This window comes from Pezoporus occidentalis, unplaced genomic scaffold, assembly GCF_034315485.1.
Source record: "Pezoporus occidentalis ecotype Australia unplaced genomic scaffold, CSIRO_AGI_Poc_V1 ctg98, whole genome shotgun sequence".
In the NCBI taxonomy this organism is placed as follows: Eukaryota; Metazoa; Chordata; class Aves; order Psittaciformes; family Psittacidae; genus Pezoporus; species Pezoporus occidentalis.
This window is the reverse complement of record NW_026916347.1, coordinates 1,556,970-1,571,440: the sequence shown is the minus strand read 5'-3', so window position 1 is coordinate 1,571,440 and position 14,471 is coordinate 1,556,970. Positions and strand designations below refer to the sequence as shown.

Below are 14,471 nucleotides of genomic sequence, written 5' to 3'. Positions count from 1 at the left end.
TTAGAGCATCTGACAGCACTTTTGAATACAAGGCTGTTCTCGGAGCTGCAGGTGTGGACAACAGTGGCTTAAAATGAAAATTACTGTTTCAGAGAAAGGGCTAGCAAAATTAGGGATTTGTTTGAGGTATGAGACGATCTGTTGCACAGCTGATACGTAAAATAAAACCATCAAACGTCTTGTCATAATCAAATATTCCCTAAATGCGGACTAGCAACATTGCTTTTGAAAGATGTCGTACCATATAAATGCCTTTAACGCCTGGTAGAAAATTTTTATGAACATGTTGACAAATGAAATAACTCGGGTTATTTGATTAGTGTCCATGTAATCTGAATATCGGTTTGTACTGGGAAAAGAAACGTCAAGTCTTTAATGCTTTTGAAAGGCCGGATTTTAGCTGCAATTAAAGGGTAATCTCATACCAATAAAGAGGGTGGATCACTCTCTATGTGTTCTGTGCTACAGAAATTAAAGAGGATGAAGTAAAGAGTTTCTATTTTCTTCAGCTCAGGCAAAAGAACAGTTACAAAGCACCAGGGGGTGGGAGCTGGGGGCAACTCACTGCTGTGGGAAGGTTGGCATTTTTCCCGGGATGCCAGGGGAACCTCCTAACGCCTCTTTGGAAACACTTTCTGCTTTGGGGCGCAGACATCTGGAAAGAAACCGAAATGGACAATTTTCACTGCACTTGGTATCGCTCGGACTCAAATTTCTTCAGCCTTTATGCAGACAAGGCGTGGGAAGGGGTAACTGGACGTTGTCACGCGCCCGTGTCACCCCACGGAGCTCGAATCACTGTAAGTCAGTGCGCAGAAGTAACCTGTTTGAGGGTGAGATCCGCATCTTGCGCTCAGCTCAGGGTTGGTTTGATCTTCCTTCGAGCAATACCTGCACAAAGAGCTCGGGCGCCCCATTCACGGGCAGCCCCAGGGCTGGGGGCCCGGCCCGGCTCTCCGCCACCCCTCCCCTGGGCAAGAGCACTAGCACCACCACCACCACCACCCCACCCCACCCTCCCCTCCCACTCCGGTTCTGGACCTGTCCCCCTTGCGCGGTGCTTGTGACAGCTACCGGACGGGCTCAGGCAGATGGGAAAAACTGTTTTGTTGAACATCGGAGGCTGCGGCGCCGGAGGTGGCTCTGCAGGGAGACCCGCACTCCCCACCCAGCCCGGCCCTGCTCGGCTCTGCCCTCGGGGCCAGGCCAGCAGGGAAGGGTCACTAGCATAGAGGCAAGGAATCCCACACCCTCCGTGGGATTCCTGCTCAGCACTAGCCGTGGCAGTTACTTCTACCGGCGGTATCATCGCTTTTCATTGAATCATGGAATCATAAAATACCAGGTCAGAAGGGACCTAAAGGATCAGCTGGTCCAACCTTTCTTGGCAAAAACACAGTCTAGACAAGATGTCCCAGCGTCCTGTCCAGCTGATTATTGAAAGCTCCAACGCTGGGGAGTCCACCACCTCCCTGAGGAGATTATTCCAATGGCCGATTGTTCTCATTGGGAAAAATTTTCCTCTTCTAACGGGAATCTCACCGGGAGTAATTTGTGCCATTCACCCCTCGTTAGTCTTTCGCTTATCCCAACGAGAATTAAAGCATGCCCCCTTCGCCGGGGACACACATCCTTTGGAGAAGGCAGACCGGGCAGCCTGCTCCCTTAGCAGAGTAAGATGATTTATCCGTGATCGAAGAAGGGCAACACACGTTATCAGAAAATAGTTCAGCCAAATTTTTCTTTGTGGTGTCGTACTCTGCTTTGGACAGTCCCTTGAGGTCTGCCGCGTTATTTTATGAAACAACCTGATCTTCACGGAGCACCTAGGGAATCTGAAGCTATTAGGACTTTTACTTCGCTCTGAACGGCCGCAGGAGGGGAACGCGGCTGCTCCGGGCGGCGGTAGCGAGGGCGGCCGGGCCCCTGCGGCGACTCCGGGAGCCCCTGTGGGCTCCCAACGTTAGCGGGCACCGTCGAGGCCGAAGCCGGGCGGACGGAGAATTCCTGCCGCCCAGCAGCCGCTTGCTCATTTTTCGTGAATGTCACCAGTGAGGATGTGGGTTTTCTGTACTTCTCCATGATCTAAGTAATCGCTGGGTCTCAGCTGGCCAGTGCACAAAAACCTTTAAAGTGGTCAGCTCAAGCAGTACATTCAGCTTCTAGCTGTGCATAGTTAAAACCGGGAGAAAGGCTGAAAACCGGTGGGCCCTCCAATCTTTTCTTGATAAGTCCCCAACCGCCGCCGCGGTTGGATGTGTCTGAACTCGGTCCAGCACAGAAACAAGGGAATGAAACCGAGATGCCTTCCCCGCAGTGCCAAACTTTATTTCAGACTTGAGGATTGCAAACTACACTGCACAAAACATGCCGAGTGCTGCTGGAGGGGGCACCGGCTCCGACGGGGAAGAGTGCTGCGGGGCGGAGGCAGGCGCCCCGTGTCCACGCGTGTCCTTGTCGGACGTCGAGAGAAAGAGCATCCCACAGCCTCCCAGCGGTACCGCAGCCCTACCGCCGGACAGGTGGGGGCCAGGACACAGCTGCCGTGTGCTGCGAGGGGATACCCAGCACACACCCTCCCCCGCAGCCGCCCGTCCAGTTCCATCCCGCAGGGCAGTGGATTGAGCCCCGCCCGGGTGGGCCGTGCTCCCCCCAGTACCACTGTGCCTGGAGGTGGAGGTGTCACTTTTTGTTGTTGGCAGGTAGAAACGGCTCCTGGCCAGAGCGTTAGCGCTCGGCTTCCCGGGAGAAGAGGCCCCCAGCGAAGCCGATGGGTGTTGGGGGACGGCTACTGCCTGGTGGGGCAGCGTGCCAGCGCCCCACGGAGAATGGATTCCCTAGACCTTGACTCGTGTTCAAAAGCCTCCTCCCCCCAAGAAAGAGAAACGTCTAGTCCCAACTCTGTCATGCGAAGTGACTCTGGTCGCATCCCTCCCCGTGGCTCTTTTCATTAATTAGGGCCTGCAGAGGCTGTGGGGGAGAGGGAAGCGGCTGGAAGCCACTAATTATTCAAACTTTGGAGACAGCATCCAGATGAGCTGGGTCAGCTCTTCAAGGCAGTGCATTGTATCCTGCGTGTATCAGGCGGGGAATGATAATGCTACTGTGCAAAGCCTCCATTAAGAGATTCCTTTTCATCATCACTCACTGCCTACAGAGTAGTGCAGACTACAGCGTTAAGGGTTTTCTTGCCGCGAAGAACAATTTTCTGTGGCGTGAGAGGGTCGTGAAAACCTGCCCTTTCCCCCGCCCCCAGCCAATAACCTTTTTAATTACACTCATCTCCTGCAACTAAATTTTTCGCAAGATCCCCCTCGCGTCGGCCCCCACGCCCGATCTGTCACAGCTTTTTGCAATGACGCCCAGCTACAGAAACTTCTTTCCTCCTCGCTGGCTGACGCCTCCCATCCCCGGGACCCCCGCTGCTCCCCGAGTCCACGGGCGAGAGGCAGAAAGAGCCGCGAGGCCAGCCCCCCCTTCCCGCCTCTGGCTGCCCCCGTGCCCCGGGGGCCGCTGCCCAGCAACGCGCCCGGGCGGGGAGGTGCTGCTCTCCTGCTCCCGCTGCGGCTGCCAAGCGTCCCGCCAGCAACCGAAGGGGAAAAGAGGGAGGACGCCCGCCAGGCGCCCGCGGGCGGTGACGGGGCTGGGGCGCAGCGCTCCCTAACTTTGCGTTTGCAGTCGCAGCAGCCTTTCCCCCCTCGGTATCCCGGAACAGGAAAGTCCCTGTTCAGCTTGCCCCCATAAGATCCTGTCTCCCTCCCCTCCACTCCCCTCCCTCTGCCCCTTCCTGCCTCTGGCCCTTGCGAGAGAAGCCGCTTCTCTCTGTGCAGGACGGGTCTGAGCCGCCGAGGTGGCGGAGGTATGGGGACGGGGCTCTGGGGATCGTCTGGCTGGCTCGATCTCCAGCCCTGAGCCAGCAGTCCGCTACCCGGAGGGCACGGCTGCCGTGAGCCCGCAGGGCTGAGCTGAGATCCTGAAGTTAGAGGTTTCTTTGTTTGCTTTGTTTCTTTTATTTTCTTCCTCTCTGTCCTCGGTGCTTACAAAGAGCCAGTGAGGTTTGCAGAGAGAGAGACTGGGGGAGGAGGAAGAATTAAGTAAGGGAAAAAATGGCGAGTTGCAGGAACAGCGTGGAGAAAGCCGCATTTTTGTGCTGCTTCTTGCTGGTAATGGGGATCCTAACCTCCTGCGCCCGGCCGGAGGAGGAGGAAGAGCAAGAAGAGCAGCGCTCCTGTCACGGTGCTTTTGATCTCTACTTCATCCTGGATAAGTAAGTGACAGTCGCATTTAAAAACGTTTATTTACCCTTCAGTGCCTCCTTGCAACAGCGAGGATGGTCTTTCCTCCGTCTCCCCGAGTGCCTTCCCCCACCTCTCCTGGTGCCAAACGTGATGTGTAGGGCAGGGTTCTTATTTTTGCTCCCCAAAATTTGCACGTTTTTCAAGCAGAGCGTTTAGGAGAGCACTGTGCTTTGTCCTAGGGTAGTTGCACATATAGACGCAGGAAACCGGGACACCTTCAGGTTGTAGGTGTGGTGCATGAGCTGTGAGCGTTAGGTTTGAGGGGATGTTGGTTAGTGGCCCCAGCACTCCTGGAGTTTGTTGCCAAGACTCAAGCTAAATGCCGAGTTGTTGCCTGTTGGGCAGTGCAGGTCTGTGCAGACCTACTTAAAGTTAAGGCTGGACTGCCTCTATGTGGTGGTTGCTTTTTTACAGACTCACGATAAGATTTTATAAAGCTTGTTTCTGCGCAGCTTCTTTGGAATTGTCTAAACCTGTGTTTGGGTTACATCTATTAAAATAGGTTGGCAAATACTTTAGTACTGTGTTAGCCCAATTTAGGCATGGCCAGAGGGTATGGTTAGGCTCACGTTCATAGGCATGTTATAGCAAGTTGTAGCAAAGTGAGAGGTGAACTGGTTCGCCCACAGGTGTTCTTTGGAAGTTACACCTTTCTGTTATTCCTGGTGCATTGCTCTGCCTTGACAGCCAAGGGTAAAACTCAAGGAGTGTGATGACTGAGTTATCTAATACATCCTGGGTTATGTATAAGATGTGGTATTACGAAAGACTGAAGCCTTTTCTTTGCGATTCCTGCCCACAAGCCAGGTGTGAAGTCTGCTTTGTGCTGTTTCCTGGTTGGGAGAACTGTTCAGTCCATTGGGCCCTTTGCACAGCTCGCACAAGGCAAAAAAAGCACCATCACTGTGGAGTCAGTATATTCCCATATTCAGAAAGAAGGGAAAAAAGTATCATTAAGTAGTGGTTCTGTTCTTAGAGCAAAGGCATCTGAAGACCAAAGGCGTTCTGCCTTCTAAAAGGCACTAACACACCATGAGGTCATTGTTTTGTTTTCTTTCACTAAGACCATGTTCCTGAAGTAACCTTCATGTCTAGAAAGAGCTCTGTGGGGGGTTAGTGTTAGTTCTTAACTGAATTCTTGCCAGGCTTTTCCGAAGTGACTCGTACTGTTGTTATGCTCACTTCCCATATTGAATTCGCTGCAACAATAAATGTTGGTGATTGCGATGTGATTCTCTCTGTGACATGATTCTATAGTGCAGTTTCCTTGTTTATATTGGCATTGTGTACCTCTGGCAATCGCCACACTGTGATCAGAAAGCACTTTACTTGAGTGATGGCTGTTATCACTCATTTTGTATTTGGGGAAATCAAGGCAGAGAAGAGAGTAATTTGCTCAGTAACTGATATGTCAAGTAATAGGAAATTGATTGTATAAGCAAGTGCATTTTCAGTACTTTGGATGTGAAATGGTGTGTTTTCTTTTAGTAGGCTATAGGTCTTGTATATTGGCTTGGGTGTCTGTCCACTCTGTACAGTGGTCCATTGGAGACTCGACCTGAATGTGGTTGAAGGAAAAGTCATGCACTTCAGTTCCAGTGTGAAAATTCTCTTTGGCTTCAGTTGCAAACTGAATCTGAAGTTATATCAAACAGTTCCTCTTTGTTAAAAAAAAAAGTGGTAGTAGAAGTTCCTCAGGCACCTGAGTGGTTTTAGAATCCATCCCTGCTCCTATCAAGTCTGTGGCAACATGGTGGCAAAGCTGCTTTTGGCCTCAGTGAGATCGCATTACTATCTATATGGGTACTATTAGAATGCCAGACCTTAGAAGCTGTAAATCCCATGATAGCCGAGAGTGTATTTAGTCCCAGCTGTATTCTGTGACATCTGGCATAGCACTGGGAGCTTTATAGAGGCAGGAGGATTGACTGAGTGGATAGACACTGGATCTTGAAGCAGAATCCAGTTCCTTCATCAGGAAGGAACCAGGTATTCCATTAGTGTTGAGAAGAGTCAGGGTATTCCTGGTAGAGAGAAGGCAGGAAGCTAGTCAGAAGCAGCTGGTCAAATTTGAAAATGCAGTGGACATATTTTATTTTTTTCTTTAGAATTGGTTCTGTACTGCCACATATATGGGAAGAATACTGGCTCTAATTTCTAGTGGGAGAATCCCCAGAAAAACCAAGCCCTCTACACCACAGAGTATCCCCACATGGCTTGGGTATTGCCTCCCTTCATTGGTGCTTTGCCAGTCAGGAGTTAGATGCATTCAGTCTTAATTAGCTAACAATGGGATTGAAGCACTGGCTCTGTGAAAACTCCAGGCTTTAATCCTGTGACCCTGTGGTGTGCTCTTTAGCTGAATGACAGGCCCTGTCTGAAGTCAGCCTGGGTGTGAACCTAAATGACTTTAAATTTGCTTTGCTTTGCTTCCCCATAGAAAGATGTAATCTTACATCAATAGGAGGCAAATTGGAAGAAGACAGCAAGCCTTTCTCCTTACGCATGTAAGCACTCTGTGTTACTACAATGACTTTATTGGGACATGATTTTTCTTTTTCATTCTGCCAGGCAAAGTCTCTGGGGATTTAATCCTGCAGGCAACAACCATCAGATGGAAAAGATCATCTGCTGGTGAAGTTATTGATATAATATATACGCTGCCAGTTAGTGAAAGAAACTCACTGATTTCTTACAATTTTTCTCAGCTTGAAGTTGATTGCAGCCCTTTATGTTAACTCCATAGGATAGGCAAGATCAGAGCAGTGGAACTAAGCCTTGGATGAGCAAGAAGCTGGCATGGTGAAAGGGAGAAGCAGCATGTATGGGAGGGAGATGTGCCACCATCCTCCTTAGGATTGTCTGACTGTGCCAGAGCCGCATTAGGACTGCCTGGTCTCTGGGGATGCTTGAAGCTAAACTGGACATTAGCTGGCCACAAAGGTGGTTGCCTGTAATCTGCAATCTTGTGCTGTTTGCATGTCATAGTTTGAGTTATGAGGCTTGAGCTTGTTGGGAGATGTAGTGCAAGACTTCAATGTACCATACTGAAGCAGCAGAAATTTTTCTTTTTTTAGCAGTCATTCCCTCTGCATGAGGTAAGGCAGTATACAGTGCAGCTAGCATACCCACCTCTCCTATGGCATGCGGTACAAGTCACATGTGGTACCTAAGATCTCAAAGATCTTACCTTTAAACAAACATAGCTCTGAAGCCCAGCATAATGAATAGTTCTGTATTTCTCACTTGCTTTGGTTGTTTCATTTGCCTTGGTTACCAGGTGCATGAAGAAATTGTTTCAGTCCCATCCCAAACTGCTCGAGGACAGGTCCTTTTAGGGATTTGAGTGCTTGACTATCAGGTCTTATAGTGACATCCTTGTGCTTGAGTACGTAAATAACTTCGTTTCATGCCTGCCTTGCTGTTGACATCTGGCTGTTGTTTGTAATTATATTGAAATGCACTTGCACAGCAGAAAGGATGAGTGACCTCTAGTGTTTTCTAATTATAACAGTGCCTGGTAGCATCATTATGATTGTTTATTAGTGCAACAAATAGAAACCCTTTTAAAGTAAGGACTTGCAACTGCCATAAATATCTGCTGCTGGCAATGCTTGACATGACAGATCTGAGCTGCAGAGCTGTCTGTATTTTGTATTTACCCAATATGAAGAAATGTCTTTGATTATTGTTTTCACTTTAGGACAGGATGGAAAATTGGGGGTGGGGGAAGAATGCAAGGTAGAGGGAATTATTTTCTCATTTTCCTACTGGGATGTTTGCTAAGAAATTGTTTTTATTTTGAGGAAAAATGATCTGCACAGCCTTGGGAAAATGTTTTCTTTTTCCACACCAGACACCATGGCAGCACAAATGTCTTTAGTAAGGCCCTGGCTGATTTTCTTTTAGAGCAGTGATTATAATGTTTTTTTGGGGGGAGATGCTGGCCTTACTATTATTTATCCACTCATCATCTTCCCCCTGAACTTCTGGATAGTAACTCTTCATGGTATTCCCATCTCTTAGGCCCACAACAATATTGCCTTTCACAGCAGTTTTGCTTTGTCTCCTGTGCTCCTGAGAGAATCCCTGTCAACAGCAGCTTTGGTAAAGACATCAGTAAAATATGGCTAGCTTCTCGCTTGTAATCCATTTACCAGCTTCCTCTCTTTAAACTTGGTAAGCTTCACTCCAGAGGTGAATGTTACTGACTGGGAGCTGGTGGGGAAGAGTACAACCTCTAATTATATGGGAAATTAGCTACTGTGTCTCAACTGCTTCCTGGTTTTGAGTTTTGGGTCTCTGTCAGCCTACCCAACTTCCCTTTGAAAAGCCAGTTTTGTGGAAGAGGGAGGGAAACAGGTTGATGCTTCCTAAGTCACTGCAGGTGAGCCAAAAAAGCTACTGGAACAAAAGGCATTTCAGGAGCTGCTATTCTGGGCCAGCTTTTATCGTTTTAAACCAACTATAATGAGTTGTTGATTCACCTTGGGTTTGGTTGTTTTTTTTTTCTTTTTCACAATATGCCATATTTAAAGCAAAGAAGGAGAGTTTGGTAAACACATTTTGTGTCCCTCCTTATCCCTATTTCCTTGCCAATGATTTGAATGAATTTAGCACTCATGAATTACAAGTACTAGTGAGAGCAAGTATTTTTTGACTTAGGCTCTCACTCTGCCTCCTTTCCCATACTCATGTAATCCCAGCCCAAGAATGTTAGGATGGAGCAGGACCTGTGGGAACTTCTGCAGCTTCTCTCTCTGTGCTGTCTTGGTCTGATGCCATTCTTTGTGCTGGTTTTACACAGCACGTGAGGTGGGGAAGAGTGTGGCTAAGAACGTTGTTGTGGTTGGAAATCAGACTGCTGGCAAAGATAGGTGCCTGAACACATATGCTGTCACCTAACTTAATTGCATTTGAAAATCTGTGTTGACTGACTAAAACCACTGCTGAACTCCTTTTTTTTCCTTTTTCATAAGAATATCTACCTACTGCAGGCAGATTTCAGTTCATTGTAAAATATAGGACTTGATGCAAGTCAGCCGTCTATTGAGATTGAGAGGAGTTGCTTTCTGAACAGAAGTATCAGTTTTGTTCCTTAGATGGCATTGATTCCTATGCATGTATATTTAAAAATGGTCTTCCACTTTTGCTGTCTGACTTTCTTCCCCCCCTTTATATGTGACCACATCATCTACATGACACCTCTCATATTCCTCAGCTGCCCCTAAGCAATATTCTTTATTGTTTTCAAAACATAATCTGCTGATATTTTGCCTTTGCATCTTTCTTTGTTGTGGTTGTATCTCAGACAGCACTGTGATTTTCTTACAACAGGTATAATTGCTTGGAATGTTCCAAAGCAAATTTTTATTTGGCTTCAGACATACCTATGTTATTGGAACCAGGTTTTATTTGTATTTTGTCTGGTATTATTCTGCCAGCTTTGTCTTTTGGCAGGAAAAAATATTCAGGAAAACCAATTCTCTTCCCTTCTGCCCTAAGAAAAAAATTCTTTATAAAACACAAGGCAAAGTTAATGGGTAGTGGTTATTTGACATAAACCATGTACAGTTAACAGGAAGAAAAAGCCATGGCAGCTTGTCATTTGCCGTCTATTTATGCATGTAACTAAATCTGATTTATTTGGGTCTTGAGCCAAGGAAGTAAACCGTAAGATTCCCAGTGACCCAGGATTTTTGTTTGTGTGCACTCAGTGACTGAGAATTTCATTACTTTTGTCTGATCTTGCAGGCCAAACGCTGGTGTGAGTTTGTATAAGGCATTGTAGGACAGAACCTTTTCATTTCAAATGCGACTCAGAATTGACTCCTAGGAGTTTTTCAGGGCTCACGAGTTGTATTTCCCTGCTCCTGGCTATCATTTGCACTTTTGTTAAGAGTGTTGCAGAGTGACTGGGATTGAGCATTGCTCACTTTGTGCTGAAGAGAACAGGGATGCTGAGAATGGGTCTTCCAGCCTCAATGCTCCTCAGAGCAGCTCTGGAGCCTTAAAGGGAGATCTGAAGTGGATACATGCAGCCTAATCATGGCTTCTGAATTTCACTTTGTGCTCTTTTGTTGGCTGGGGATGTAGTAAGAGCTATAGCAGCGGGTGGACATGACTTTTGGATTAGATGGATTACATAGGAGCAAAGAGCAGTGTTTGAGGTGTGACTTAGAGAAGTCTGTAATGTTTCTGCAGATTTTGTTGATAATTTTACTAGAGAAAAGCCATGTATAAAATTAATGGTTTTGTTTGTGAGACCCTTTGTATTCAAATACTTTGAGTCCTGTGCTCAGGGTGCTGGCCTAGGACTAAAATCCATTTACCAGTTACTCCTTTGCATCTTCCCCTCCCCATTCCAGCCTTTGTCTTGTCAATTAGTGTTACAAGTACTCTGAAGGAAGGACTGTCTCAGAATAGCTGTCTCCACCAGTGTTTCTAATTGCCTCTGGAGCACATAATATAAACTAGTCTGTCCTTGCCTAGATGAATCACCCAGTCCCTTATATGCTTGCAAGAAGCATTGTTTGGGAGAGGAGGACTGTTGTCACTTTGAATGCTGTGCTGGTTCAGAAGGGAGTAGAGGGGTGGATGAACAAGCTCGTGTGCATGTCTGAAACCACAACAAAGTAGGTGCCTCAGGGTTTGCTTTTATTGCAGAGCTGTTACTGGCCATGTGCAAGAATTCTGTTGTCTACAGCATGGTTGTGACCATAAAGAGTACTCCAAATAACAACAACAACAAAGCGCCACATTTCTGAGCAATGGGCTTTATACAGGATCACCATTAGCTTTAGGAGATAGAGACTTATAGGGACCTGCAAACTTAATGAGTATTGTTCTCTCCTGACACCATACTCAAACTGAATGTGGCATCATTAATAATGAGTCTGTTTCGTGCTCTGGCATTCCCGGAATTGCTGCCTTCAGCTAATCTGTAACAGAGGCAAATGTTCATGTGCGATGAATAGGACGAGGAGCAGCCCTGTATCTTCATGGAGTTTCTCACTTTCATCAGGGAGGGAAGGCTGTGTGTCCTGCTGCCTCTCCTCTGTATACATGAAATAATAAAATATATTCACTGTTCAGGTAACACTGGGGTTTTAACTTTCACTGCTAAGGTGCAGGACTGATGTATGTTGCACTACATAGGCTCCTGATGGTGAGTTAAGCTGTAACTGTGAATCACAGGTGCCCTAGGACAGACACCTTACAACTGACCTTCCTATCTTTTGCCTGCTGAAGTAACTGGGCTGAGAGTAGCACCCCATTTGCCAGCATTTTGCTGTTTAATTTCGCAGGGCTCCAGCTTCCACTGCCTCTGGGAGCCTGTAAGTGGAGTTTTCCAGCCCATCTCACGCTTTGTTGCCTTCACAAGCAGCAGTGAAGTACCTCAGATTGGGGTAGGCATGACTTTAACATGCTTTTTTTTAATACTGACACAGAGTAAAAGTGCTAAGCTAGAAGGAGTCGCTCCAAAGTAAGCAGGAGCAGAATGAAGCCTTGCAATCACATCACTTCCTTCCACCCCCAGAAATACTCACGGACCTCCTCTTTTCCCCTCCCTTCAAGCAGCAGCAATAAGAAATTCAGGAAAACGGCAGCAGCAGGAGCTGCAGCAGCAGCTGCTCCTCCGAGCAAGTCCCAGTGAGGCCAGGAGGACATTCTTTCCTGTGTTGTGGTTTGCTGACTCTCCTCTTTGTCTTGTGTGTAATGGGAACAGAGCTCGTGGAGTGGGGAGCACCCTCACAACAAATGGCTTCTGTGGGTTTTTCACTTTGCTTGGGCTTAAGTCTGATCCCAGTTGTGCCGGTATGAACTTGGGGAAATTCTGCTATTTCTCTGGACCTGTTCCAGGCTCACCCCAGCAGAAACAGGCCCTGAAATACTTTCGGCGGCTCTCCAGCTACCCACAGCAGCTGTTTATTGCTTTGCATTTTCCTTTGCCATGAGAATTATGTAACCTCTGAGGGCTGGAGCCTCATCATCCAGCTTGCCTCTGAAAGGCACACTCGCTGCTCATAAGCTGTGGGTCACCATCCACAGAGGTATTTGGCATGTGGGCCCCGGTACTTTGCAGAGAACATGGGGCTCACTGGGCATCTTCAGTGGGGAGTGTGCAAGGAGGAAGCCTGGTGCTCAGCTGAGTGACAGTGGCTGTTTTGAATGATGTGAGGAGTTGAACCAGGTAGCTGATGACTGAAAGCAGGAAATCTCAAAGGTGTGAGCCAACAAGATAGGTCTGTCTGTAGCGTAGCCTTTCTTTGCTGACAGCTTGGTGGATCCACTGGTACAAATCTCCACAGCAGGATACATAGGGTTCCCTGGCTGCATCGCTTCCCTATGGCTTCTCCTAATTACTGGTGAGGGAGGATGACCGTGCATTGCTTGCCCAGTGTTTTTTCTGCACAGCACTGACCTTTTCCATGCTTCCTTTATTCTTTTCTCTTTATTCAGAAGTTTTCACAGTTCCTCTGAAATCTTACAGGAATATATCATTTGATGGCCAAACAGGCCAAGCAAGGAATCTGTTTGTGGTCATTTACTGATGACACTTTGGGACAACACATCTACTCTGAGGCCCCTGTTAGCATGGGTACACTGATTAACATGAGTTACTGAAAGGTTCTAAGGGAAACAACAAAAGCAACAAAACTACTGTAAAAGCCATGCTGTGTGGATGACCAACAATAACCTGTAGGGCAGAAAATCACTGAAAGACCCTGTGCTTTCTCTGGGCTTGGTAACTGTGAAGTTAAAAACGAGTATGGCTTTCAAGCATTGGCTATATTCAGATAGGAGCTCAGGAGTGTGCTTGGAGCCTCCCACTTGTCATGGGAAACCAAGGCAAGAAACCTCCTAGCCTGATGCAGCCAAGAAGGGCAGCAGGTTAGTTTATGCTGCCAGCAGAAGTGATTCTGAAGTGTGAAAGATAAGATCCCAAAAGCAATGAAATGCATCAGTATCTTCAGTAGCATTGGGCAACTCTGGTTTGTCAGTCTTTGACAGCATCTGGCAACATAGTATATAGATTTAGCAAACATTTTATTGTTGTAATTCTTTGTTTAATCTGCCATTAAAACTGGTGGTGGTGGTGTATGGTCATGCCTCAGGGCAACAGATGAAACTATCAGGACAAACCCCAGCAGCCTCTGAAACATATATATATATAAAAATCAGCAAATAAAAATACTTTACAAGTGAGGATATATAGAGGTGAGCTTCAGTGGCAGGGTGGGGAAACCAGGTTTTTCTATAACCTAGGCTACCCCTACTGGTGTTCATGAGAGGTTTGACATGATGGGCATTGGTGGCATTTGGGCATTATTTGCAGTGGGACATGACATACATGGGCTTGGAGGAGTGTGGTGTGGAAGTGATTAAGCGCTGACCACTTCACTGGTACTCTTTATATGGGATTTTGAAACAGGAATGTTTTCTTGCTAGCGTTTCTGTCTGGTTTTGACACTTCCCAGTGGAATTGGAATACTTTGGCACTTCCCAGCTGGTAAGCACCATATGGGTTCATATTAAGAATATCAGTCTTAAGATTGAGAGTGAAATGACCACTTTCACTGTGGAGTAGAATCTATCCTAGAGGACAAGGAGACCCACTGCCATGCTGAAATACCTCTGCTCAGCAGGGTTGTAACCTGATAATGTGGAGGCAGACACTCTGAGAGCACTGTATGCTCCCCAGACCCCCATAGCTTTTCAGAAGTGGGCATCTGCAGGTTGATTGCAGCCAATTATTAGTCTCACTGGCTGTACCCTTTCCATGAAGGGGTGTTTCATTATAGTCAGAGTGTATGGAAGTGCACAGTATTAAGGCTATCTGTATATTTTTACTTTAAAAGTCTTCATGTTTTTCCACCATAAGTGGTTTATGATTTTCTGGAATTTCCAGTGTTGAGGCTGTTTTAACAAACTGCTCTTTGCCTGAGGGGTAGATTAAGAAAAAAAAGGGGAGGGGGAGGTAGGAGAGGTAATTCTGACTGTCCTAAGAAGGTACTGGAAATGATGGCTTGTGGCTGTTACAAAGAAAACTCATTGCTACTTTCTTTTTTGGATTGCATCAGTGCCTCTGGTGCCAGCAGTAGAAATTTGATGCCTCATCCAAAATAGGTCAGTCTTTTCCAAGTAAAGAACTGCAGCTAATCTGTGAAG

General features: G+C 47.0%; 1 protein-coding gene across 1 annotated transcript in view; it reads left to right on the top strand.

Moving 5' to 3' along the window:
- The first annotated feature begins 3,517 nt into the window (after positions 1 to 3,517).
- ANTXRL (ANTXR like) overlaps positions 3,518 to 14,471 on the top strand; it is a 57,841-nt gene continuing 46,887 nt past the window's right edge. Inside the window, exon 1 of the mRNA XM_062606861.1 lies at positions 3,518 to 4,267. Within this exon, the coding sequence (XP_062462845.1) occupies positions 4,107 to 4,267 (161 nt within the window). The 5' untranslated portion in view covers positions 3,518 to 4,106. The remainder of the gene's footprint in view (positions 4,268 to 14,471) is intronic.